Source organism: Monomorium pharaonis, chromosome 6 (genome assembly GCF_013373865.1).
Source record: "Monomorium pharaonis isolate MP-MQ-018 chromosome 6, ASM1337386v2, whole genome shotgun sequence".
NCBI lineage: Eukaryota > Metazoa > Arthropoda > Insecta > Hymenoptera > Formicidae > Monomorium > Monomorium pharaonis.
In genome coordinates, this window is record NC_050472.1 from 2797977 (window position 1) to 2823327 (window position 25351).

At 47.4% G+C, this 25351-nt stretch overlaps 1 protein-coding gene across 5 annotated transcripts in view; it reads right to left on the reverse strand.

The window, feature by feature from the left end:
- The window catches only part of LOC105835549 (retinoic acid receptor RXR), a 72347-nt gene that overhangs the window by 7123 nt on the left and 39873 nt on the right, over window positions 1–25351 (reverse strand). For 4 of the 5 annotated variants that reach the window (XM_036288566.1, XM_036288567.1, XM_036288565.1 and 1 more), the window contains 3 exons: window positions 10093–10219; window positions 9428–9589; window positions 106–412 (listed from right to left, as the gene is read on the reverse strand). In XM_036288566.1, the coding sequence (XP_036144459.1) occupies window positions 106–412; window positions 9428–9589; window positions 10093–10219 (596 nt within the window). The remainder of the gene's footprint in view (window positions 1–105; window positions 413–9427; window positions 9590–10092; window positions 10220–25351) is intronic. The other variant, XM_012678951.3, reaches the window with a different exon arrangement.

Sequence of the window (25351 nt, forward strand, 5' to 3'; positions counted from 1 at the left end):
TATATCTAAACTTCCGTCTCGTTTTCCTCCCGACCGAACACGATACGTCCACATGCGACGCGCATTGACATACGACAGCTTCATCACGGGCTAGAATATATTTACCTCGAAATTTCCCTGGATCTCTATCTTACACTCGACCCGTTTTTCCGCCTCGAGGATGCGCTCGATCGGCATATCCGCGTGCAAACTGCTCGTGCTCTCCACCTCGCTCTGATCTCGCTCCTTGGTGCGCTGACGTTCCTCCTGCACCGCTTCCCTCTTCATCCCCATGGCCAGGCACTTCTGGTACCGGCAGAACTGACAGCGGTTTCTCTGTCGCTTGTCGATGATGCAGGTCTTCTCCTCACGACAAGCGTACGACAGATCCTTACGTACGGTCCTCTTGAAGAATCCCTTGCATCCTTCGCAGCTGAAAGGACGACCGTCAGATAATAACAATGTAACGCATTACGGGCCGTTATGTTGCAGTTTTACGCGATCCTCTTAACGGACGTCAAAACGGAATCCGATCTTTAAAGGGCATTCCCCGATTGAATTGCTGAATGTGTTCTATCTGCCTTGGAATTTAATAAAATAAAATAAAAATTTTTTTAAGCGAAGCAAAGTATCGGACGGACTGAATAAAATCGATGCGCGATTATTATCGCGCTATCCACGGTACTCGAACGAAATAAATCGTGATCGGCTCTAAGCGTGCGATAACGAAGTTATTTACACAGCGTCATTACATTCTGTTATATCGCAGTTAATTGCAATTATTCTATTTCATGAATCGAGATGCATTCCATCACAAGCCAATTACACTCCCATTTTGACTCTCAAAGTGAATTCCAGAATTATTATGCTTTACTATCGTGTTTTGTGCAATTAAACATTGTAGAACAATGAAATTTAAAACAGGCGAATTGTATCCCGAGCTCATTTCAATTTCTGAAGTGAACATCGGAGCCGGACGAGGCCAATTAAATTTTTTGCGCTTCAGAGTATGGTTCAAAAGGAGTTTTAGAATATAAAAAGGAGGTTATTGCGCGAGGTAAAGAAAATTAATGTTCCGTCACGGGATAATTGTTGCGTTGTCCGCGAGAAAGATGAATCACAGTCTCGTAATTCGCGATAGTGCGATGACTCGAGCACGTCGAACGATTTGTTGGCACTCTTTCCTGTCAACGTTCTCACATCGGTTTTTCCGACCTGGGGATGCATTTGGATGAAGTGCCACGAGTTTACGACTTCTCGCATGCAATTCTTACGACGAGAGCAGCTGTCGAGAACAATACCGCGAAAAACACATACACACACACACACACACACACACACACATAAAAGCTCAGTCGGCCTTGGTCTATCGTCAGAGACATTCTGTGTGTATGTGTGGATCTCTAACATAATCTTTTCTAAGGCGTAATGAATATTTTGTACCATATCAATTTTTATCTAACAAAATTTCAAAGGTAATTAAATCATACTATGTTTTTTTTTACCAGAAAGAAACATAGACGTTTGTTTCAAATACTTAAAAGAGTGTTCATGAATTTTCAGAAATTTTTTTAAACCACGTTAAGTAGATTAAAAAATGGACGAAAAAAGTCAAATACTAGGACTAAAACACTGAAGGGTATCTTTGTCCATCGTGTCTCTTTTTCATATCGTGCTGTAAAGTTTAATTTTTTAAAAAGTAGGTTGTCTCGATAACAAAACTATCAGCGCTCGATAATAAAATTACTGACAATGAATTAAACAACGGCAACGGTGTGCGTACATCAAAATTTCAAATTATTTTCGACAGTACAATAATTTTGCAGCTAAAGAGACGCATTTTCCCCGCAGCGTTTTTGGAAATCGCGAACGATATTTCGATCATCGCGGTTGTTGTCGCCGCGAGTTCGCGATTATCACAAACGATCCCGTGAGTCACGGCTCGTTCCTCTCAGGGTCGTCGTTTTTTAAGTTTTTTGGAACGTCTCCAGAAATCTTCTTCGCTGGGGTCCAGAAAAGCCGGCGGCGGATACCGTCCGTCGGTGAATTTATTTTCGCCGCGAAAATACGCGATACGATATTTTCGCGACGGCGCGGCGGCGGCGGCGTCCGCGAGCGATTTCGCTCTTTCTTTTCGCCGGTGACAACGGAACGACGCCACATATTCCGAAAACGCCGTATCCGTATCCCGGCGCAGAACAAACAGTGGCATTAAATTCCACTGTCATCTGCTAAAACGTGAGGCTGAAGATGCACAACGCGCCGTCCCCGTCAAGCGGAAACACGGAGCTAAGATTCAATTCCGGGCGTGAATAAAGTCGAATTTAAAGTCGCCTCTCGTAGCCGCGGAAAAAACGACGTCGCGTTAATTCGCGTGAGACGACGGGTCTTCCGCGAAATTAATTCGTTAAGTGCGCGATACATTGTCCAAGACGATTGCCACGGCGAAGGCGCATCCACGAGGTTGGACCCGAAGGTAAATCAAACGGCGTGCCGTGCCATTGTCTTGGCTCTGCTCCGGCGAAAGAACGGTTTCTTCCCGGTTTTGTCCCGAGGAGACAAACGATACGGCGCCGCTAATCTCGTGGATTTCGCGTAGCGAATCGGCAATAAACGCCTGTCGAGGCGTCGTCCCGCCTGATTTTACGCAGACGCATTCTCTCGGAGACGCATCATCGGTTGCCGTCGTCGCACTATCTCACGCCGCCGTTGATAAAGCACGGCGTAAACGCGCGGCGTTAAATAACGCCGCGCCGAGAGTTTACCAGCCCGGAAGACGGGGATACCTTTCTCTCTCGCCGAGGGATCTCTTTATTTCGAAATACATAATAATAAATACGGGGAAAGAAATCGCCTGCGTTAGGATCGGCTGCCATTTACTTGTAAGTTCTCCGGGCCGGGGGTTTTACTTTTCCACCGACGATCGTTAATTCGAGGCTCGATTATGACGAACGGAGGCTCGGGATTGCGACACCGCCGTGTCCTTAATCACCACGATCGGTACAAGCGCGACCGCGAGGAAGGAGGAAATTCCCTCGGCGTTGAGCGTGGAGTAATGATGTCGATTCGCGGTAATTATATGCACCTCGCACTTTCCCAACATCAGCGGCGTGATATGTTACGAGCGAGTAATATTATTTATAGTATTGAGAAGGAAGGAGCGAACACGCTGTATTTTCTTGACCAGAATTGAACCTGAGTTCAAGATAAAAATCTTCGCTCGATAAGATACTTCTTTATCGAAAGAATTATGACTAAGTAATGTAATGTGCTCTAGCGTCAAAAATAGATTGATTCGATTTCGAAATGAAAATTTATTTCCAGAAGAAAATAAAGTCTTATTGATTTCGAAGCTATTTCCTGTCCACGATTGCGACACGGATGGCGCAACAGGAGTTGTCTGATGTTACATTAAGGCTGGTATCATGAGATTACTTGACTGTAAATCATCTCGGAGAAGTTTTGAGGGAATATCAATGAGATAAAAGTTTACAATAGTAGTCGCGGCACGTAACCGATAACGCGTAATCGAGACGCTAATGTCACGATGAGATACCCGGTGGGATGATACGTTCCGACGCGACCGCTGCATCGGGACGGTTGCATCGCGCATTGCGCTTCAGCGTGGGCGACGGCGCGGCGGCGCACGTGATGCAATTTCTGGACCACCGTGGCAGCCGTTTGATCTCGCGGAGTTTATGCGAAAGACAAATATTCATGACACGAGACACGTGTACAGCCGCTTGGCCGAGCTAGTCCGTACCTCTCCGTCTCTCTCTCTCTCTCTCTCTCTCTCTCTCTCTCTCTCTCTCTCTCTCTCTCTCGTTTCTTCCTCTCTATCAACGATATGAGAAGACCTTCAACGCCATATGCACAAATAGCGTCGACGCAGAAGCTACGCGGTGCGTGTTCTCGCAGTTTTTCACTCAAACGCGAGAAATGTTGTTGAAAAGAAAAAAAAAACAAAGAAGGTTTCATTTGATGTGAAAAATAAGCAACGGCAAGGGGGCATTGTCGCGGGACGAGAGTCTTAAAGCAATGCTCTTTTCATTTTTGATTACATTAATAAAAATGATTTCAATCCATTACTCACGTTATTTCGAAAAGATAATTATTATATAAACTCATATTTTTTCAACAAAACAAACTATTTTGTACAATTAACACAAATAATTCTTATATTTTTAAGGCGTAATAAGTAATATTGCGATCGCGAGATTATTTAATTGTAAAATTAAAGAATACTGTAAGATAAAAGAAATAAAAATTACGTAGCATACATTTACGTAGAAATCGATGTCCAAATTATAATCGCTTAATTATTAAACGAATAATCGGGCGATCACACTTAAATTGCACGCAGCTCCATTTCCGCCGGTTTATTCTCACTCGCAGGATCATTTAATAATAAAGCTAATTCAGGACGCGGCGCCTCAACGACGGTGAATTACCATGAAATTGAAATAAAATGACTCCCGGGCAAATGTGCCTCCCTGCAAATGTGCACACACACGTTTCTTCCCCCCCTGCCCTCCCCCCAACCCCCGTGTATTAAATGTGCTGGACGGTTGCGGCGCATTTAATACGTGAGAAATGGACGCGTGAAAGAAACGTGAAAATAAGAGCGAGCGCATCGTTCCTGCAACTGGTCACCGCAGCCGACCTGCCCCACTCCCCTTGCGCACATCTCTATGCGTCGTTACTGCAATTTGCGGACGAGGGGCATCGCATGACGGTTACGCATTACGCGGGGCGGTGTATGAACATGTTTCGAATGTGTCGGAGGCGCGACTAGATCTTTTTTTTTTTTATCGGAGCCACGGCGAACCCCTCCCTAACCTGCCCGGTTAATTACGCGCGCGGGATGGCTACAAATTGCCCCGCGAGTATTTTTAATGAGATTAATTAAGCTCCCGCGCGGAAGGGAGAAACTTGTACCTGTATGCGCGTATATCCACGGTCACGGGTCGGCTGTTCTTCGCGTTAAATCCATCCTCCGCGCTGCTGGGCGGATCCGCTCGCGGAATCCGACCGCTGGTCGGTTCGCTCCCCGCGTCCTTTCCTCGCCGCGGAAGAACGATCGTCGAGGGGAAATCTCGAAACGCTTGAATTTTGTGTTTCTACGAAAGTATTAATCCAAGGACTCAATACAATGCTCGAATCACATTATCTTACATCCTCGAGAAATTAAAATTTCAAAAATGTTTACGTGGTAAGAGATCTTAATTATCGCAAAGTATGAATCCCGTTAAGTCCTTGAAACATTGATAAAATGTGTCTCGCGATTCTTACATTCTTATATTTTGATTGTATAAGTTAATTAAGTATCTCTTCTGGTGGAGGAGAAGAGGAAGAGAAGCAAGCACGCAGCAAGCTATTCTTGCCAATCTCGAAGGCATTTTGTCGGTCGAGGAGAAACGAGCAGCACTGGGTTAAAGGGTTAATTAGCCGCCACTGGAGCAAAGTGCCTATATACAACGCGAGAGGGGGGGGGGGAGAGGGGGGTCCCCCCTTCGCTCGTAGGAACTACGGGTGGGTAGTCGTCCTAACCTCGTGAGCCAACAGCGGCAAGTCCAAGGTTGACGGGGCTCTGATGCAATGCGAACGTCGGCCGGGTCGGTCTGCAGCTCGGTGCAGCCATCGAGCGGCACGAGGGGCGCGGCGGGGAAGAAGCGCGGCGAAGAGGGGACACGTTGGCCGTCGGTGCATCGGGATTCCCTGCACGGCGTGCACCAGCCGTAGACCAGCGGTCGACCTCGACGCGAGCGCTCCGGTACAGCGAGAATAGGCCCCTGCGGAGCGAGAGAGAAGACGGGGGGGGGGGGGGGGGTCTCGACCTCGAGATCACTCCCTAATTCACGGAAATTGGAGCGGAATTCGCGATAATTCAGATGCATTTTCACCGTGAAATTCCGCAGCCAGGGAAACTGGCTGAAAATACGCATACGGTGCATCGGAAATGTACCGGGAACTGCAACGATATGATAGAAACGCGCGTCCAAAAGTCAATCAGATGCAGAGGTACGGAATCGAGGGAAAATCCGGTAATTTGAAATTAAAATCGAAACGAACCCCGGGGGAATCTCGTTAATCGTGCGCGAACTTTGTCGAGCCTCGAATCACACTCGGAGCGTTTCACGAGGATTGCTCGAACGTGTAAAATCCTCGAGGGGACCGTCAGAAAGGGTTTCACCCTGCGATTTCGAAGGAATATTTTATCGCACATTCGTATACGCAGCGTCGATCCCTATAAGTCGTTACGAAGCGGCGGATCGACTGCTTTTATTATCGGGCGAAGCGTATTAGGAGATCGAAATACAGAGGATACGATAACTGATGGAGCATGGGCGTCTCAAATGTAGGGTTCACAAAATCTTCTCCTCCTCCTACGTGATACTACTTTTGTCGTTACGCCGTGGTAACTCACTGTAAATTAGGAAGTCGATACAAGTTTTAATTGGATAAGTTGCTTCGAGAATCTAACTTTCGGTATCTGAGTGAAGCCACCGTCGGGAAAATATTAACGAGATCTTTCGTTGTAATGAAATTCGGGAGCACGTTCGCGGTACGATGGCACTGTGAATTTGAGCAGAATTAAAGCGTACACGTAGGTCAAAATTTGGAAACGTTTGCAATTTTTTCGCATCTTTTAAATAAAAGTTAAATATCTTGGTAAAAACAAATTATAGAAAAGTTTTCATTATACATATTTAAAAGCAAAGATACAGCTTTAAATCTGTCTTTTCAATTTTTCTCTATTTTATTCCTAAATTACGAAAAAAAATTTTGTCAATATTTTTTCCAATATTTTTGTTCTATTTCAAATTGTTTTTTTAGCGTTGTAGCTCGACGCGCGTTGCGCGCGTGAACAAATATAAAAATATTAAAAAATTTTTTCTAATAGAAGCTTTAAAATATTTTATTAAAAAAAAATTAAATTCGATCATTTTTTTGTAAAAATATTGAATTCTTTGTATAAAAACTAATTTTTATAAAATGTTTTTTACCTCTGGAATTAAAAGGTGTAAGGAAAAAAAGTATGTTATACATAATATACTTCGTATATTTCTTTCAAAAATCTTTAAAGACTGCGACAGTCAACAATTTTTATTAAAAAATACATTTTGCCCATACTTTTATAATTCAATATTTAATTTTTCGTGAGATGCGAAAAAATCGCGAGCGCTTCCGAACGTTTGGCCCGCGGTATACAGTATGTGGGTGCTGCAAATGTTGTGCCGAAGATAATTTTTTTATTTTTATCGAATAATTGCTGCACGTTAAATGGCCTGTGCCCGTTCCTGAGGCAAGGTCCCCCGTAATTACGAAAGCCGACAAATGTGCGCGTTGACGAGGCGCGGAACGTCGCTGTTGTAATACGGGCGACGCCGACGTTCGGGCGAGCAGCTCGCGTGTGTTCGCATAAAGGTCTCTCTCTCGTCGCAGATGTTTCTTTCTTTTCAGCGATGCGTTTTCGCGGACGCGCGCACGCACGCAACGCGGCGGTTTGCCGCGACCGGACCTGTTGCAGCTGCAACACGAAAGACGATACGCGGACCCGTATTCCCGCGACGACGGCCAACGTGCGGTACGTACCTGAAAGCTCTCTTTCACCTACTATCGCGTTTCCTCGTCCCGCGCGACGCCTTGCATTACGTGTCCCGTCGTTGGTTCGTCGACATTTTTATTATTCTGCCGGTCGACGACGACGACGACGACGACGACGACGACGACGACGACGACGGTTCGACGTACCGCGCGCGCCGATTATGCAAACGTGACGTCGCATTTGCAACTTTTTTTCTTACGTACGCGCGTGAAAACAAATGGGCACGATCGAGAAAAAAGAGAGAGAGAAAGAGAGTCGTTTATAACCGACGCATCGCACGAGCCAAAGTTCAGTGTCGTATTTCCCGAGAACGAATGATATATCGTAACGCGAGACTCGAGAAATCCTTTTACCCGACAGTTATAAGGACACCCGAGAACTTCCGAAATAGTTATTTCAGCTATGTCGCGTAATCCGGTAAATAATCCGAACGTGATCGCCAACGAAGATCCATAATAATAAACTATACATCTTAACGTCGGGATCCCGTGCGTTTTCGGTATTCAAGTAGAAGGGTGGTGGTCGTGATTAAATGTAACTTCGCAGACGGTGCGCGAAACACCGCAACTTTGACGAGCGCGTGTGTAACCCACCCTCCCCACGAAGAAGAAGTTAACGCTATACGAATCCCTCGAGTAAAGACACGAGACAGCCTCGAGACGGCCTTATCGAGCGTTAAATAATTGAGGAGAGGTCGATGACGGTTGCCTCGACGTCGGCGTCGCGCGCACGTTCGCTCGCTCGCGATCCGCCAGGAAAAATGCCAAATAAAAATTTCCTCGTGCCGAACACACTCGCTCGTCGACTCTCCTTTCAATTAATCGGGGATCGTGCGCTTACTTTTGCCCGGGGAAGATCGGAGGGATAGCGATAATTGGAAAAAAACAAAGCATTCATCGGCGGCGCTTTATATCGCGACGTTATATAGGTGACACGCGGCCGCCACCAGGCCACGTAATAAAAACGGGGCTGGCTTATTATTATTGCATCCTCGGTGAAAACTGCCTGCCGGCGGACGGGGATCGCTGCCCGTCCTCGCCGGTAACGAGGGTCGGGATTATCAAGCGAATCCGAAGGACCTTGAACCGCTCTCGCGACGGAAAAATCATCCGACGCAACGCTAGTACGACGAGGACGACGAATTCATATTCATAGGCGCGTATCTCTCTCTCTCTCTCTCTTTTTTCGTCTTTCTCCTTCTTCTCGAATGAATCGTGAGGTGCCTTTATCGTTCGCGTGCTCGCTTCCTTCTTCGAGAAACGCACAACAGAAGAGCGCCGGTAATTATTTTTGCAGTTGATCGCCGCGAAACGACGCACGATGAGATGCACAAGGGGATATTCAAACGAGTTTGTTCGCTCCTATTGAAGTCGCCGCTCGAGAGATTCAGCCGCAATCGAAACGCCGATTATCCGCGTATATTTCTTGAATAATAAAATCGCCGTCGCCGTCAAGGATCAAATTTGCATGACAAATAACGAGCGTGGTACGAGAGGAGTATCCGATAGAGAGGTCTCGCTTCGTTAGATCTCTCTATATCGGAGACGCATAGAGAGGGTCCAAAGAAGTAGTTAGGCCTCTCTCTCTCTCTCTCTCTCTATCGGATACGTACTTCCTACACCAACGTATAACTTTAAGCGTTTTCTGTGGATGGACAGCGTAATAAATTGTTTTCTTAGCCCTTCACGGGACTCCTCCACCTCAAAGTGAAAAGATAAAGAGAATACATTGAAATGAATAAGATCACCGAGGTTCGTTCGGCGGAAAAGTGTCACTTGAACTAACGAGTCGTCCGCGTTGCGTAATACGAATACGGTAAAAATGGTGATAAAGACTTACCTGTAGACGCCGTAATGTTTACCACTCGCACGGTCGCCGCAGATCGAACACAGATGTTTGCTGCCCGACAGGGGATGATTAGGCGGATAGGGCGTGACCGTTTTGCTCTGACCGCTGGGCGATGTACTCAGGAGGTTGCTGTGACAACCAGCATTGAAGGGTCTTTACATGCAAAGCAGAGAATGATACCGTCTATGAGATCTACGTCGCTACAATCCCGTAGCATGCACATTTCGGAGTAAGAACGCCTAAGACTAAGTTTGTAGGCCGCGACGTATGAATTCTTAAAATTGTTAAGAGATCGCAAAGGGCGATTACACCGAAGGAAAAGTTTAATAATAGTAATTAGAGCCCCGGTGAAATAATTTCAATTAAAATGTTTATCCAATATATATTTAGTAAATTAATAATGAAACCAATTGGTTATCAAACGATTATTAAACATTCGATTACTGTTAATCGGATATTTGATTGATTATTATTACTAAACTCTTCCTTTCCCTGTATGTCCTTATCACGATAACTCTTGTAATTGTTCTGATTAAAAAGATATTGCTAAATCAAAGTCTCCCTATTAAGTTCGTTCAAGCTTAAATCTGTCATCGAGTTTAATATTAATATTAATTATTTGCTAAGGATAAATTAGAGTATTACAGATGACTCACCCTGGACTGTTGGGACCCGATGGGCTAAAGTTCCCCGGATTGATAAGGGCCGTATCGGGCTTCATGTCAAGAGGACTCTGCGGCCCCACCGACGACATCGACATATTACTGTTATCCAAACTCAGCCCTGAAACGAGAAAGGAATCAAAATTACCTCAACAGAATTTCACTCCTCGTACTTTATTTATTTTACTAATGTCCGCTTTGTATTCGACGCTCGCGCGCGTCACACACTTCCGTCTCGAAATCTTTTCAGCGATCGCGCGCGCTAAAGAGAAAGAAAATTGCCTTCGATGCAAATTGCAGGCAATTCCTGATGTTGCGTGAGAAGCGCATCTATTATGCGATCGGTACTTCGCGGTGGGTATCCTTTCTAAAGCGGTGAAAGGGCGAGGATCAGCAGCCAGGCGCCTTTTCCGCGTCTTCCGCGTCCTTCGGCATTCCACTCGCGCGCGAGGACGACGACGCCTCTCTCGATACTGGCGTCGGGCAATTTACAGTTACGGCAAAATCGATACGATACGGCAAGATCGTAAAGTTTGCGATTAAACGGATCGACACCGCTTTCCACGCGAGGAAAGCTCGCAAGAGAGAGAGAAAGAGAGAGAGAGAGAGAAGAGCGATTCTGCTCTCTCGAAGGTCGAACAAAATTACGCGATCACGAGAGAAAAGGAGAGAGAGAGAGAGAGACGAGGTGCCAATGATTGTGCAGGTGCGAAGGCACTTATTTCAGGCCTTAACGTGTCGAGTTTTGTCCGCCTCGAGTAGATGCTCATTATCGGAGAATTCTGTCGGGGGGGACTTCTCGTCATCGCGTGAAGGTGAATTCTCCTCCCTAGCCGCGGAACGAGGAGATTGCACTTTACGTGCCGATAATATCTCCGGTATATATTACTGGCGCAGTTATACAGCACTCGATAAATTGAATATTTATTATCTATTTAATTGAGAGGAAACTGAGAATTTATTAGTTTAAAAGCGCCGGCGACTTTGATATTCGCCGAGCCTCAAATAAGGAGTGTCTAACCGAATGAAGATTTCTCGCTTGACGATTAGTGGAAGGATTTATGAACACGAGAACCTACCGTATCTCTCGGGATAGCGTGAATTGAGCCGTCCGATTGCTCATTCGGTAGCGTTCCATAGAAGAGCCATCGGAAAACGAAGAGGCGACATTATAGATTTATAAGTCTGTCAAATTCCTCGAGAGCCGTGTGACATCTGTAGCTTTAAATGTCTGGGACGACATTCTTCGCTCGTAACACCGCAAAGACCCTCGAAAGTGAGAGGCGATGGAAACAAATATCCGAAGGGGAGGCAGTCAAAAGCTCATAGAGCGAGGGGATCCGCGCGAAAGTGGTCTTCTCTACGTAAAGGGGACCGAGTGGTTTCACGCAACTGAGAAACACCGCGCGGTTACCGGCGTTTGTATTGGAGGGAGAGGGGAGGGAGGACTCACATTTCGTTGGCGCGAGATTGCTCGAATAAACGAGTCTATAACAAAATCTCTCGCGGAAACAGCGAGTCGTGAAATACTTCGGGGATGAATGAGACGGGGAATGCTTCCCTCCCGTCGATGGAGGGCCACGAGCCACCGGCGCTAATTTCACGTCCATTGTATCGTCAATTTTGGCATAAGAAACCCCCGCAAAATTACGGAATATTGATCCTCACGGCACCGTTTCCCCCGTACACGGATCTCTCGGGTGTTTATCGGCCGTCTCGGCCGGTCGTCTCCTCTCTCTAACCTCCACGGTATAGATCCTCCCCGGAGGGAAAGAGGTCCTTCTCCGTAGCACAAAAAACCAATCCATTCTTGCGCCCGACGCTCGTTCCCTTTAACGGCGGCGGTGAGGTGATCGATGAGGAGGGGGGGTTTACATTTCGTGAAAGAAAAAAAAAAAAACTTTCCCTCAGAGAATTCTCGTCGCTTATTAGCAACGATCCTTTCAGACGATTCTGATATTGTCTCTTTTAACGTGGGAGAGATATCTCCGTTCTCGGAGATAAAACATTGATTTATGTCGAAAATAATGCCTTTTGTTGATCGGAAATTAGACTATTTAATAGTTCAGCACTATTCTGCACTATCAATCGCTTTATATAGACGCTGACGGCAAAATTAATTAATTGCCGTCTATCTAAAATCGTCGCTCTATCGAGCGAGCGGCGGGGCAACGCCTTCGCGCCTATTATTGTACAATGCGCAATCCTCAATCAGCAGTAGTGATCGTCTCGCGTGAACCGAATGGGTCGTCTCTCCCCGACGACCTTGTCTGACCATTGCGGGCATTTTTCACTTTCTATATCCCAGGCGGCCGGGGCCATTATTGCCAGACGATGACGACGAGCCCCCGGACCTCGCACCTCTCGGCTCCGCGTTTTCTCCGCGCACCGTGGGAGTTAGGGTGGAACGTCCGGGAAGATAAACGACATTTTAATCGACTCCAGACACGACCGCCGAGGGACGCGATGTTGACGAATGTTCGCGAGACGACAAAGGCGGGAGGTGGTAGGCGGCATTAAGCCCCGTCTGGACGATCTATAATTCGGCAGACAGAATTCAGGGCACAATTCTGTCCGTATAGTGTATCATGGACCGAATTGTAAATATAATTTGCGGAGAGAAACCTCGCGCGTCAATTCTAATTTCGCAAATACCCTCTCTAAATGAATTACGACCCCGAAGCAAAAAACTTCTCTCTAAAGTATTTATAAATTTCCCTTTTTATTTTAAAGATAAATATTAATGGAGCTTATTAAATGTTTTCTTGCGAAAACCGTTTAAAATTTTTGAGAAGTGAAAAATGTCAAGCTTTTTAATTCCAGATTGTCTAAAATAGGTTTTATAGGAGGTGGCCGGAGTAATAATCGCCCGTTCAGATCTGCTGTTGAGGACGCGTCAAGTGCATCGGTAATTGCACGCCTGACGTCATCACGCTCCATCGCTCTTTATCTCTCTCCTTCTCTGCTCTTTCTCGGTCACTCTCCGATACATTCGACCGACCCGCACGCTCGGAAGCGCATCACTAACCGACAAATGCGCAGCAGACGGACAGATTGGGATTTATGGCGGTGATGCCACTGCATCAGGGATGACCGCCACGAAAACATCGATATTTCAGTGATCGATATTGAAGACAGCATCGACTTTTTTACAACAAGAAAGCCCAAAATCTAATACTACCAAGAAGTTCCACATATGCAACAGTCAATGACATTATTTTATTGAATATAAATAACCAAGTGTCAAATCTAATTAAGGGTCTCCTACAAAAACCGAACAAGTCTGAAATTAAATTTGTAGGAGACGAAAAACTTTTCGTTTTTAAACCGTTCATTGTGTGAGTATGCTAATTTTTCTCCAAATCATTTATTTGTATAAATATATGAGAACAAAATTGTAGGTTGTGATTAATACTTCACTTTAAAGAGAAAAATACAAAATCTCCAGACTCGTTTGGTTCTTGTGGGAATTTTATATTTATCGTATCTATTTATCGTATAATACATTTTAAAACACTCCTTCTTATAATATTAATAATATAATAATAAAGTTGAAGAAAATATTATTTAAAGTATAAACGAGCAATATTTTCTTGGCTTTTTTTAAACAAAATTTTTTATCCATATTTCTCTTTGTATACATAAATATAACATCGGAATAAATTCGTTAACGTGACATTAATTCGGAAAATGAATTTGGCGTCACAACCAAGTTTTTCTTTAATGGATTTGTTTGTGGTTTTTATAAGAAATTTCCTTCAATTATAATTTAACTTAATACATATTTAATACATATTATGTAATTATTTAAAATAGAATAATATTTATCTTCGTCGAAGCTTGACTATATACTCGGATAATATCGATTCTTTTTTTTTCTAAGATGGCAAACGCCACGCCACGGCGAATACGACGATTATTTTTAGGCCGATGCAACGGCCAGCGAGCGGCCGATGCGCATTATACATATCGGGCCGCCGGGAGTTCGTGGACCGAGAAGGAGCGAGCGTTCGATCAGGAGAGGCCGAGCTGAGCCGAGCTGAGCGCCGGTGGAACGGGGCCACCACGTGGTCGCTCCGGTGACCCACAAAATGATTTATACGGTCGATCCGAGAGACCGTGGAGAGTTCGCGCTGGAATTATTCCTGTTCGGCCCGCGCGCCGGTAATTCGCGATAACGACCCCGAAAGATCGGAAATAGCACGGAGGATGATCCCCCCGTCCTCGCTCGGACACGTATCGGATTTAGCGCTCTTACGTTTACCTCGAGATAAGAGAGAGATAAATTTATCAGGTCAGCGAGAGTTACGTTCTTCTCGAGTACGCGCGAGGATCGAAAAAAAAAAAACTCGACACACGTCTTTTCGCCACACCATTATCTTCTCGTTTCCGAGAACGTTTCTCTCCCCCTCCCCCTCTCCCCTTGATCATCGGCGATCGATCGACTTCGACAGGAAACTTCATCCTGGCGCGGTCAACTTTGCGGGCGGCGATCGTCGTTACGTATACACGCGCGAGCGATGATCTCTCGGCGCATTTCGCTCTCGGCGTGCGTCAGCGATTCGCCGCGCGCAAATGAGTTATACATCGAGGTCGTAGCTCTCGCTCCTCTCGCGGCTGACTTCTATTTCGAGTGCCGGGTCGTCGTCGTCGTCGTCGTCGTCGCTCGCATGCCACTCATCACTCTCGTTTATTAAGCATCGCGTCTCTGGTTTAATTACGCAACCGGTCGACCGGCCGGCTGGCAAAGCGACGGACCGAAGGTCGTCGACAGCCCGCGAGATTCCGAGGAAGTGCACGTAGCAGCAGCGCGAGAGATAGAGAGCAATGCATCCCACGCGATATATCTCTGTAAGCTCCACCGAAGACCACCGCTATACTTTTACCCTCGTACGACGAGCACGTCATCGACGAGCGTTCTCATCCGTTCCTCGATTAACTTTAATAACATCTACATACCGAAAGTTAGTCGGGATATATCAGCTGTCAGAAGCGACAGTATGATGTATTTATGCGCGCGCTCGTCGCAGGTGCGTACCTGCGCTGCGGAATTATGTAACGCCGGCGGGAAGGGACGCCTTTGCCCGGATTGTCGGTTTGCTCGGAGTCGCGGGAAGGTCCCCGCCGTGGAATTATACATTTCCACGACGCTGGGGGAATAACGGCGACCGGGTCGCGGCGGCAATGATTCAGTATGTACGTGGCCGGAGTCGCCAATTAAATTTCCTCGCGACGACGACGACGGCGACGACGACGACGACGCAGCACGACGCGATACTCATTCCCGGGAGCGAGAGAGGGCCGAGACCGCGCATTAAGTAATTACACATGAGCGAGCGTTGCCGGTCGTAAACGCGACTTGAAGCGTATCGGCGCATGTGGAGAGAGAGAGATAGAGAGAGAGAGAGAGAGAGAGAGGGTGGGACGAGGACACGAGAGTGGTCACAAGGCCAGCGCTGCTGCCGATGCGACGGTATACATTATAACGTTGCGCGCGCACACGCGCGCGTGCACTTTTACGTACGTACGTATACGTGTATACACGCGTGTACCTACGGCGACGTGCATACCTATATATGTACCCCGGCGGTGTCGGGCACCTTGACCAGACGCAAACACGACGGTGCAACGCTCGAAGACAGACGCGCGCGCGCACACGTGCGAGAGAATTCTATATCAAAAATGACTATGGACCATGAGAAGAGATTTCGACGAGTTATATTGTAAATTGTGTGTATATATATCATAAATATTGTACCATAATGTAAATATATATATATATATATATTATACCATGCTAATTTAACAAAAAAACGTAGTAAAATGTTTTTTACAATCCTTCCCAAGAGCCCAGTAATTTTCGCTAAAAAAAATTCCTCCGTGCGTTCGCAACGAGATAAAAACGAACGACGCGAGTTTTCTGTCTCGCCGCAATGACAAATATTCCGCGATGCCCATCGCTTTCGGCAATCTTTACATATTCATCGGAAGAGAGAGAAAGAGAGAGAGAGAAAGAGAGAGAGAAAAGGTCGTCCGACCTACACCAACCGACGATTCCGAGTGTCTGCGTCGCTGAATTTTTAAAATTCATATTTCAAAGTTGACCGCGCGGCGACGAGCGAGAATCTCTCTCACTCTTTCTCGAGAGAGAGAGGGAGAGAAAGAGGAGCACGCGCAAATTCTCCTAGACGTTAGTACATTTTCGGAATCAAGGCCGAGGCGCGGAGTGAAAATTAGCGTTGCGTATGCCCGTGACGCTCGTACAAAACGCTGTTAGCTGTTCCGAGACGTTTTCGCGACGTGTGCACATCCACGCGCGGCGAACGGAAACCCGATAGCACCGTGTAAACGTGTGAAACTCGCCAAGGATTTGCTCCGAGTTATCGCGCGGTTATCGTGGCACTTCGCAAATTGCGAGGCGAAGTGAATCAATGTTAATTCACGCGATCGCGAAGCGCGCGCCAAGGTGGTGGGTCTTGAAAATCGTCGCGAAAAGCGACGGATTCGCGAGACAAAAAGCGGAATTTCTGCGGAGAAAGAAGCGGCGGCGTTTCTCTCTTACGCATCGTCCGCGATTGCATTATCGTGAATTTGGAGTCCCGTTGCGCGTAACGCGATACCTCGGGATGTGCAGCCACAGCAGCAGCCCGTCATTATCAGCCGACGGGCCGGTGACATGCGCGCGTTGCGAAACTATTCTCGGACGTGGGAGGAGGATGAATATTTATGCCGCGAGAGAAGAAGCGTCGGCAACCTTGAAAACGGCGATAAACCGTTCGACTGCACCGCTTCATTGCATTCCGTGTGTCGCCAGGCGCGGCGGAGCGACACGGGCACCTCGGTGAGCAATAAATTCAACAATGATAATGAAAGTCGATTGCAGATAAAGTCGGGCCGCAGATACGAATGGCGCTCTCTCGTAAAGTAGATCATCGATGCGCCATGCGGTATTTAGCGGTATTAACGATCGGGCGCGCCGACGTGAAGTGCGCGCCGCTCGTCGGCCGCGGTCCATTAAGGAATTGAAATGCAATACCCAATTAATTCGGGACTTAGACTCGGTCTCGTCGTTTAATACGGGGCCGAGTGTGTAATGCATCAGCGGCGGGCTTATACATGTACTGTAATACCCGCTAAAGCTCGCATGATAAATTAGCGTCAATTCGTGGGCAGAGTCCGTCGCCGCCATCGTGCATCGTCGCCGGCCGCGAAACCAGTCCATTAGCGGATCGGGCATTAAAAGCCCCGCGAATTTCTTTTTTTTCCCCCTCGGTTTTTTTTTTTACCCAAGAGCTGTCCCATCCCAACTGCGTTTTGTTTCCCGCGAGAGAGTCGGCTTTTAAAGCCGTCGACGTCCATTCCGTTCGCTCTTCCGTTTGTTAAAAAGCGGACGCATCGATTCGTTAAAAGGAGGACGCGCGGAACGTTCTCCAGAGACAAAAGAAAGAGGAGAAACGAAGGGAAAAGAAGGACCGCCGTCAGGATTGTATCGGGGGACACTGTATAATTGCGTGTAACATTGCGCGGCTCAGTTCAGTGGATAAGCGGCGCCTTATCTCCGCCGGGGATTAATAACCTTTGATAATTGAATGATAGGCGCTGAAGCGTGTGGATACGCTCGAAGTGTCGATTTGTCCTTAAATTGCGCATCGCATTCGAGTATTTTCAGCTTTTTCAACTGCGTCGGGGAAAAGAAGTCGTTAATTCGAATTAAATTTCTTCACTTTATTAACCTTCTTCGGTTCAATTAAATAAATACACTCTGAAAATCTCGCGAATGAAGAGAATGAAAAATCACAGTATAAATATTTGAACCGACGAAATTTAATCAAGTTGCGAAACTTAGTTAACACACCTTAGTTAACTCTCTCAGTGTACACGTTGGCAGATTGGAAATTCCGAATGTTTTTCGGGATACAACAGCGTGGAATCTGGAAGAACCACCCCCGCCGTTATCTCTCGTATAACGTAACGACGGCAATGGGTGTTACAAGGGATATAATTGATAATTAACATCGCGCTAATTTGCCGCGTCGAGGGAGCTCACGGTCGAGAGGCGCGGGCTGCGGGAAATGGCTCGGAGCCGCGTTTAATCTACTTTGCGGAATTTTCACCGCGCGCGGTGAACTACTCGCGGCGATGACATTGAGCTCGTACAGCAGCCTCAAATGAGTAATAGGAAAGTGCACGAACGTTCGTCATTCCGCGCTAACTTTAGACTCGCGCGTTAAAGTCGCCGGTTGTGTGTATGTGTGTGTATGTGCGTGCAGAAGCGCTGAATTAAGCGAATACTCGGACACGCGCGGTTTACGTTACGTTGTATACACGGGAGGGAGAGGGAGGAGAGGGAATGCGCGTCCCACTTCCATCTCGTCTTTTTGTCACGACTCCACGGCCAATTTCGACGCGATTTTTCGTCAGTGCGAGACCGTCGAGACAGCTTTGTGTAATTTTCCACGCGATAGAGGAAAGCAAGAGAGCTTTGACGAAGCGAATCGAGACAAATTTGTGCTCTTTAATTAAATTCAAGCGAGTGTTTCTCCGAAGGAATCTTGATTCCAGATTATGTGTAAAAATTGAAGGAGAGACGATTCGCGCCGGCACGTTAATGAAACATCGTCTTCAAATCGGCTCGATAAAATACGGTCGAATATAAGACAATTCATATACAGAGTATCCCTCCCCCTAAAAAAAATAAATGAAGGTATTTAAAAAACGACAACGATTTGGTGAAACGCGTTTTAGTCATAAAAATTATTTAGCTTCGAAGGAGAGATCAGACGTCGTTCCAGATGCGTGAGGAGAGAGATGCCGAGATGTTTTCATTTATTTTATATTATTTGGGACACTCTGTATGCACGCGTTCGAGATGGCGAGGAGTCGTTCTCCTTTTCGCATTATGCTGAATCGCGCGGCGGATGCCGCGCGTACGAAGACGCGACGCGACGCGACGCGATGCGTGACGCCTAGCGTCGTGCCAGTTACTCATCGCGCGGATATGCAATTCAGCGAATTTCGACGACGGATGTCTGATAAACAATGCCGATGCGCGTCCGCTCGGCCTTTTTCTGGCTCACGAGATAACGCCACGTGATTCTTGCGGAGATACTCTAAGATTTACGTTCACCGTCGCGCACGAATATAAAGAAAAAAAAAGAAAAAAAAAGAAGAAGTTCATATGTCACATTCATTGTCATCGTCGCGCATTTCCCTTTCCGATAATTGCTTCGCGAACTCTCCTCGTTCCTCGGCTCGTTGTCAGATATACAAGTTAGAGCGCGAACGCGCGGCTCAATGTCGCGGATATAATGCCGGTTAATTAACCGATTCTGAAAGCTACTCTCCTCTCGCGGAGATCTCGCGATTACGCGTCGATATATATCGCGTCGTGACGAACCGATCCGTCGCGGACGGCGAGGCGAATCGCGACGGAGACCGTCTTTCCGTCGCGTCTAGCTCTCTCGCCGCCGTCGGCGGTTAATCGTCGTGGTGCGTGATAACGATCGGTCGTCTCACTCACGAGGGAGAGACGATCGTTCGTTTGGAGACGGCGCGGCGGGAGGCGGGAAGGAGTGATTTTTCAGTCGCAATTATCATTATACGGGGTCTCTCTCTCTCTCTCTCTCTCCCTCTCTTCCTCTGGCGGGGGCCTTTACAACGGTGACGTCACCGTCTGACAATTTGTGCGCTCTTCCGAAACTGAAAACCAGTTTCCCGCCGCGCGACCTCCGCGCGCGCGGCTCGCGCCTTGCGTGCCCTTAGGCGCATCGGCGCGCTGCACCGAGATTCGCCCGGCCCGGACGGATGCCCGAGATCGTAAATCCACTATATAAATTCCGCTCGTTGCTGGCCGGCCCGATCGTAAATCGTCGAGCGTTCGCCGACGCGAATGTATATATTCATAACGCGCGGGACTCGTGATAAATTCACGAGCCGAGCGATCCCCGCGACCGAGGTAACTCCGAAGGGGTGGTAGCGCGGCGCTGATAGAGATCCGCGGATTTAAAGGCTGAAGCGAGCTCGAGCGGTGTCTCTCCTTCTCGTGCCCGTCGCAGTTTTATCAGTTAAGGCGAAATATGTATTTCGTCGTGCCTCGTGCTCGCAAAGAGGCGCGCCGTTATCGGGGAAAATTATCGTACCTCCGACGTACGGCGCCTGTAAAGTAAATTAAAAACCTGCAGGTATATCTCGTACGTTGTGGCCGCGTGTCTCGGACTCCGATGTGTAACACACGCGACGTGCCACGTATCCTCCCCCCCCCTCCCCCGCCCTCCCTCGCTCCGCACCTTCGTCGTCGTGTTTGAACGCGCGATTAACGATTCCTTCGCACGCTAGTTCGAGTTCATCGCGAAAAGCTCGGTCGGAAGAGAGAAAAGAAAAAAAAAAGAGGGCGAAAGGGAAATAAGTTTTAGACGACGTGTACGAAAGACGGATAGAAAGAATGAGAACGCAAGAAAGAGGGCGAGAGAGATGACGGGAGAGTTTTTAACAGTTTCCTGCACGCAGCTGCGACCGGATGCCGCTCCCACACCAGGCCAGCGGCGTTATAACGTTGCACATGCAACCCACGCAATTGTGCATGTGCACGAACGACCGTACGAAAATAGTGCCGCGTCCCTGACGTTAGTCCTTGAACCCGCGAAAAAAGCTGTCGGATTAACGACATCCCGCGCGCGGGGGGGATGATTTGAGTGCCGCCGCGCCACGCGGAGAATCCGCAGGTCTCAAGGGTTGTGCAATGAAATTAATTAAAGACACTGTGCGTTAATCCATTCGATTTTTTTGCGCAATTATACTTTTTGAAATAAATTTGATTATTTTCCCAAAACTAAAAAAAAAAGAACCTTATCAAAACACGATTAAACGTAAACCTTATTCGGTTATAGTTGAATTTTTAATATTTCCCGTGTAATTTTATATACATTTTCAACTTTATCAAGTTGAACGAGAATAGTAATATTAAAATATTAAAGTGAAATATTTGGAGGTTTTTTATTCGAATATCATTGCTGTGATAGATACTAATTAGCATTATTGAATTAATTACCAATTTAATAGTATGATATTACTATTTATGTTCAATTTAAAACTGTTTCTAGATTGAAAATTTATTCGGCACGCAATTTGATGAACCTGAAAATGTATATGAATTCACAAGACCATGACTGAATAACTTATGTTTAGTAATAAGTTGTATTTTTACATATCAGTCTGTACGTCCTCTTATTACTATTTTTAAAAAAAGATTTAAACGTCATCCTACCTTTTCTCTCTCTCTCTCTCTTTCTCAAGTTTCCCTTTTTTATTCGCGAAATTCAACTCACCCTCGCCGTATTAGTACGCCGCGGCGCGGGGTAAAGCGAGATTCATCGGGCGATTTCGCATGGCACATGGCGGCGCACGTGTTAACACGCGGCACCTTACGGTGTCTAAATTTACGTAGAACTCTAGCAATCAGCATGGGAAACTAGATACGGCGCGGCAGTACGCACAGGAACTCCATTATGAGCGCGCGCAGGACAGGGCGCGTTTCACGCGACCTCGGCACTTTCCCGTGTTATATCGCGATAAATATTTGAACAGCGTGTGTACAAGTCCGAAAAAGATAAGGCGTATGACTCCATCGTATTTCCTTCCTCCGGGCGCCGAGCGTTTTTTTAGCGCGCCGTAAATCTGCGGGCGCGAGGACGCGGACATAAAACAGACGTTTCCAGTGTTATTTGCGAAAGCTCCCTCCTCCCCCCGGTCACCCCCCGCGCGCGGTTGTACCTCGAAAAAACGCATCTCCCGAAAAAAAAATCTCCGCCCGGGCGTCGCGAGACGATATCGAGGGTGTACTATCGGGGGAGAAATCTTCTCAACGCCCGCGCGTCGCGAAGATTTTTCCCCGATTAAAGTCGCGCCGAAGCAACGACGTGACGTGCAATGTCAGGTAATATTTCAGCGCGATTCTCTTTTTTTTTTTTTCACGACAGCGCTGCGGTAAGATTCGCGAGATACCGCACGACTGCAACGGGGGCTCGTATAACGAATGCCGCAACCGCTGCGCACTCTCTCATGATCATTCGCGAAAATAAGATCGCGCGTTAGATAGGCGGGACCCGGCCGCGCGAAGTCCCGTCACGCATATCAGGTCGGATGAATATACGGTGTCGTCCGCGTGCACACACGGCGCTCGTAAAAGTCGAAATATCATGCATCTGGAACGTCTGAACACGCGCGCGGAAGATTGCACACGCGCGCGCGCGCACAAATGCAATCGCCGTGCCGCATACTCATGCATAAATGTGCCTTGTGTCAAATCGTCTCTCGCAACCGCGGGTCTCTCATTTCGAGACGTGACGACAGGATCGAAAATAATCGCGCGGCGCGCGAACCTGTATTTTTGGAGATCGAGAGAATCTCTCTCGGATTTTGACATTTCGGATTTCCCGAGGCTGCCGCTCGAGCGTAAGTCCGCGTCGCGATCCGTGCGCAACAGCAATGACCTTTCCGACGGGCTCGTAAAAGCGAAAACCGTACGACTTTCCCTCCGGGCTTCGTTACGTGCGCAAAAAAAAAAACGGACGGCCTTTCGTTAAGAGAGCGCGTAATCTGATAACAAAACACATTCTAAACAAGTCTAAAGTTCACGATGTCAAATACGCGCCGTTGGCGTCGCGAAACTTGCCGACACATACGAGAGAGAGAGAGAGAGAGAGAGAGAGAGAGAGAGAAAGAAAGAGAGAAAGAGAGAGGAGAGAAGAGACGATCGATGAAGCGAGTGCACAGTGGCGACCGCGTCGCTGCGTACGGCCCTGAAAGCGCAGGCGAGAAAGAGAGCGAGAGCGAGAGAGAGAAAGAGAGAGAGGTCGAGCGAGATCTATATGCAGCCGCACTTTATATAGCGCAACGCGCCACGTGCAGGGCAACTCGGTACCTGGGTCACCGGGAGAAGGTCACGGGGTCGCGTTTTCAGCCTAGGTGTACGGACTCTGGCGCAGCGCTCTTCGAGTGGGTGTGTACATACGTGCATGTGTGCATCCCCCGCAGGTGCAACAACACACGCACGCACACACACACACACACACATACCGTGCCGTCGTATACCCCGCGAATACTCTTGCCGCCAGCGGACCGTCCTCGGGTGAATCACCGGCTCGGAAAAAAGTGTCATTGGACTATTTCAACGTAAATTAATTTCGTTACGTTCTTCGCTCCTCCAATGTCAATGCCTCGTACGCTCGAGGCGACGATTCGACTGAGATTTAAATCTCGAAGAGAGAGAGAGAGAGAGAGAGAGAGACGACATTGTTTAAGATGAATTTAAATAAAAAGACCATGAAGCGATTAGCGTTGAGAGGTGGGTGGAGATCGATGTTTGATGGGGAGTTGTCACTTTGGAAACGTGAATCAAAAGTTCATACCCGTGAATTGAACACACACGTATTCAGTATTTTTTTATCATCCTACGTGAATGAGCGTTGCAGGTTAATAATGACGCTACTATGAAAAAAAAAATCTGACCGTTACCGTCGCCGCTTCGCTCTCGCAGAGAGAAAGAGAGAGAAAAAGAGAGAGTATTATTATAAAATACGGTCGTTATTTTAACCACTTATTATTCAATCGCGCCCCCGGCGTATTGTCGTAGGTCGTAGTACATGCAACGGGTGACCTTTTTAAATTAAATTTCACAGTGTCGGTGTATGATGTCACCGTCATCAGGCCTTCCGGTTCGCGTCTTCATTACACAATTTTTTAAATCGCATCTCCCTGCGGCGTAAACAACGTAATAATATAAAAATGGACGCTCAGTGATCGGTTATCGGTTCAGTTAACGACCACCTTGGTAATTTAATTACGAACTCTCGAGTAATTTTCCACGGTGGGAGTGGGACACGACGGGAGCGTGATGGGAAGCGAAAAATTTTCGCAATCACGCAACGTACGGAATTGCGGCGATTATCGTCGCTATTTTAGTCGCGGCTCTAAATCCGAGCTACGCTCGTACACGGCTGTATAATCGCACGCGAGGGGGGGGGGGGGGGGGAAACATTCCCCGCGCGCGATTCCCTTCGATTTTAGCGTACGTGCGTGCAGCAACCGCGACGTATGAATAAGAATGTGTAGAGCGCGACGAAGGTGGCCTTGTACGTGAATATCACGGCGAAGGTTACGGGGTCGCGATTTCAACCGGGTAAACGAGCGCGCGCGTACATGGAGAACGCTCGTACACGCTGCTGCCCTCCCTCCCGCCCCCGCTGTCGCAAGAGCAACGAGGCGTAGCGCGCGATGTACGGGATGTACAAAAAAAAGGCCGCGTATACCCGTGAGTATAAATTAATCGCGGCTAGTACACTCTGTCCGAACGAGACTCGTTCAAGGTGGACCTGGATGTCCGAGCGCAGGACTTGACGCATGCCAGAGTGGTTTTTTTTTATAGCGGATCACTTTCGAGTTAATCGACCGTATTTTATGGCGGCGGTGCGTTCTCTCGAAAATTAAGACCAATATCGCGGTAATGCAGTAAATAAAAGAGGTTACCTACAATCCCGCGGAAATTTAATTGCCCTCAACGGTGCAAAATTATTTCGACGTGCTCGTCGACGACCGAGAACCGAATCAGTTCTCGATCAGCGTGGTATCTGGAGCAGGAGATCGGCGACGCGCGACAATTAACCCCTCGCGGTGGAAAATATTTTCTCCCGGCGAGCAATAAAAATATAACTCGCTGCAGCGGCGTACCGTTGAGGCTTTAAATAGCCTTAAAATATCGTTACGCCTCTCGCGAGGAGGCAAGGATGTGATCGCCCTTAAAAATATTGCTCCGCTGGGTTACTAAACGAGGTGTTGCCGAGTAAATAAGCCAGTCAATGAGCGCGTTGCCCGAGTGGCAGTTAATTCCCTTCGGAATTTTAGTACGCCGCGCGCAATTGCGCAATCGAAAGCAGAAGGAAAAAAAGAATTGTCGGCGCCAGGGCAGACACGCACATATTTCGCAACGTAATAAGCATAAAGGAAAGCGTGTAAACGCGCCGCGTATAAAAATAGGCAGAAGTCAAGGCGGACCGTGCGCGCGTATGACGCTCTCCTTATCCTTAGCCCTCTTGAAATTAACGTTCAACGCAACAGCGGGCGACAGCGGGCGATTTTTAACGGCGATTAAGGATGAAGCCGCACAAAAATAACCGTAACGAATGTCAGTTTCAAGGTTCCGCGGCGCGGCTCTACAACGTTCTCTCTTCTCTCTCCTGACACTGCACATTCCCTCCCC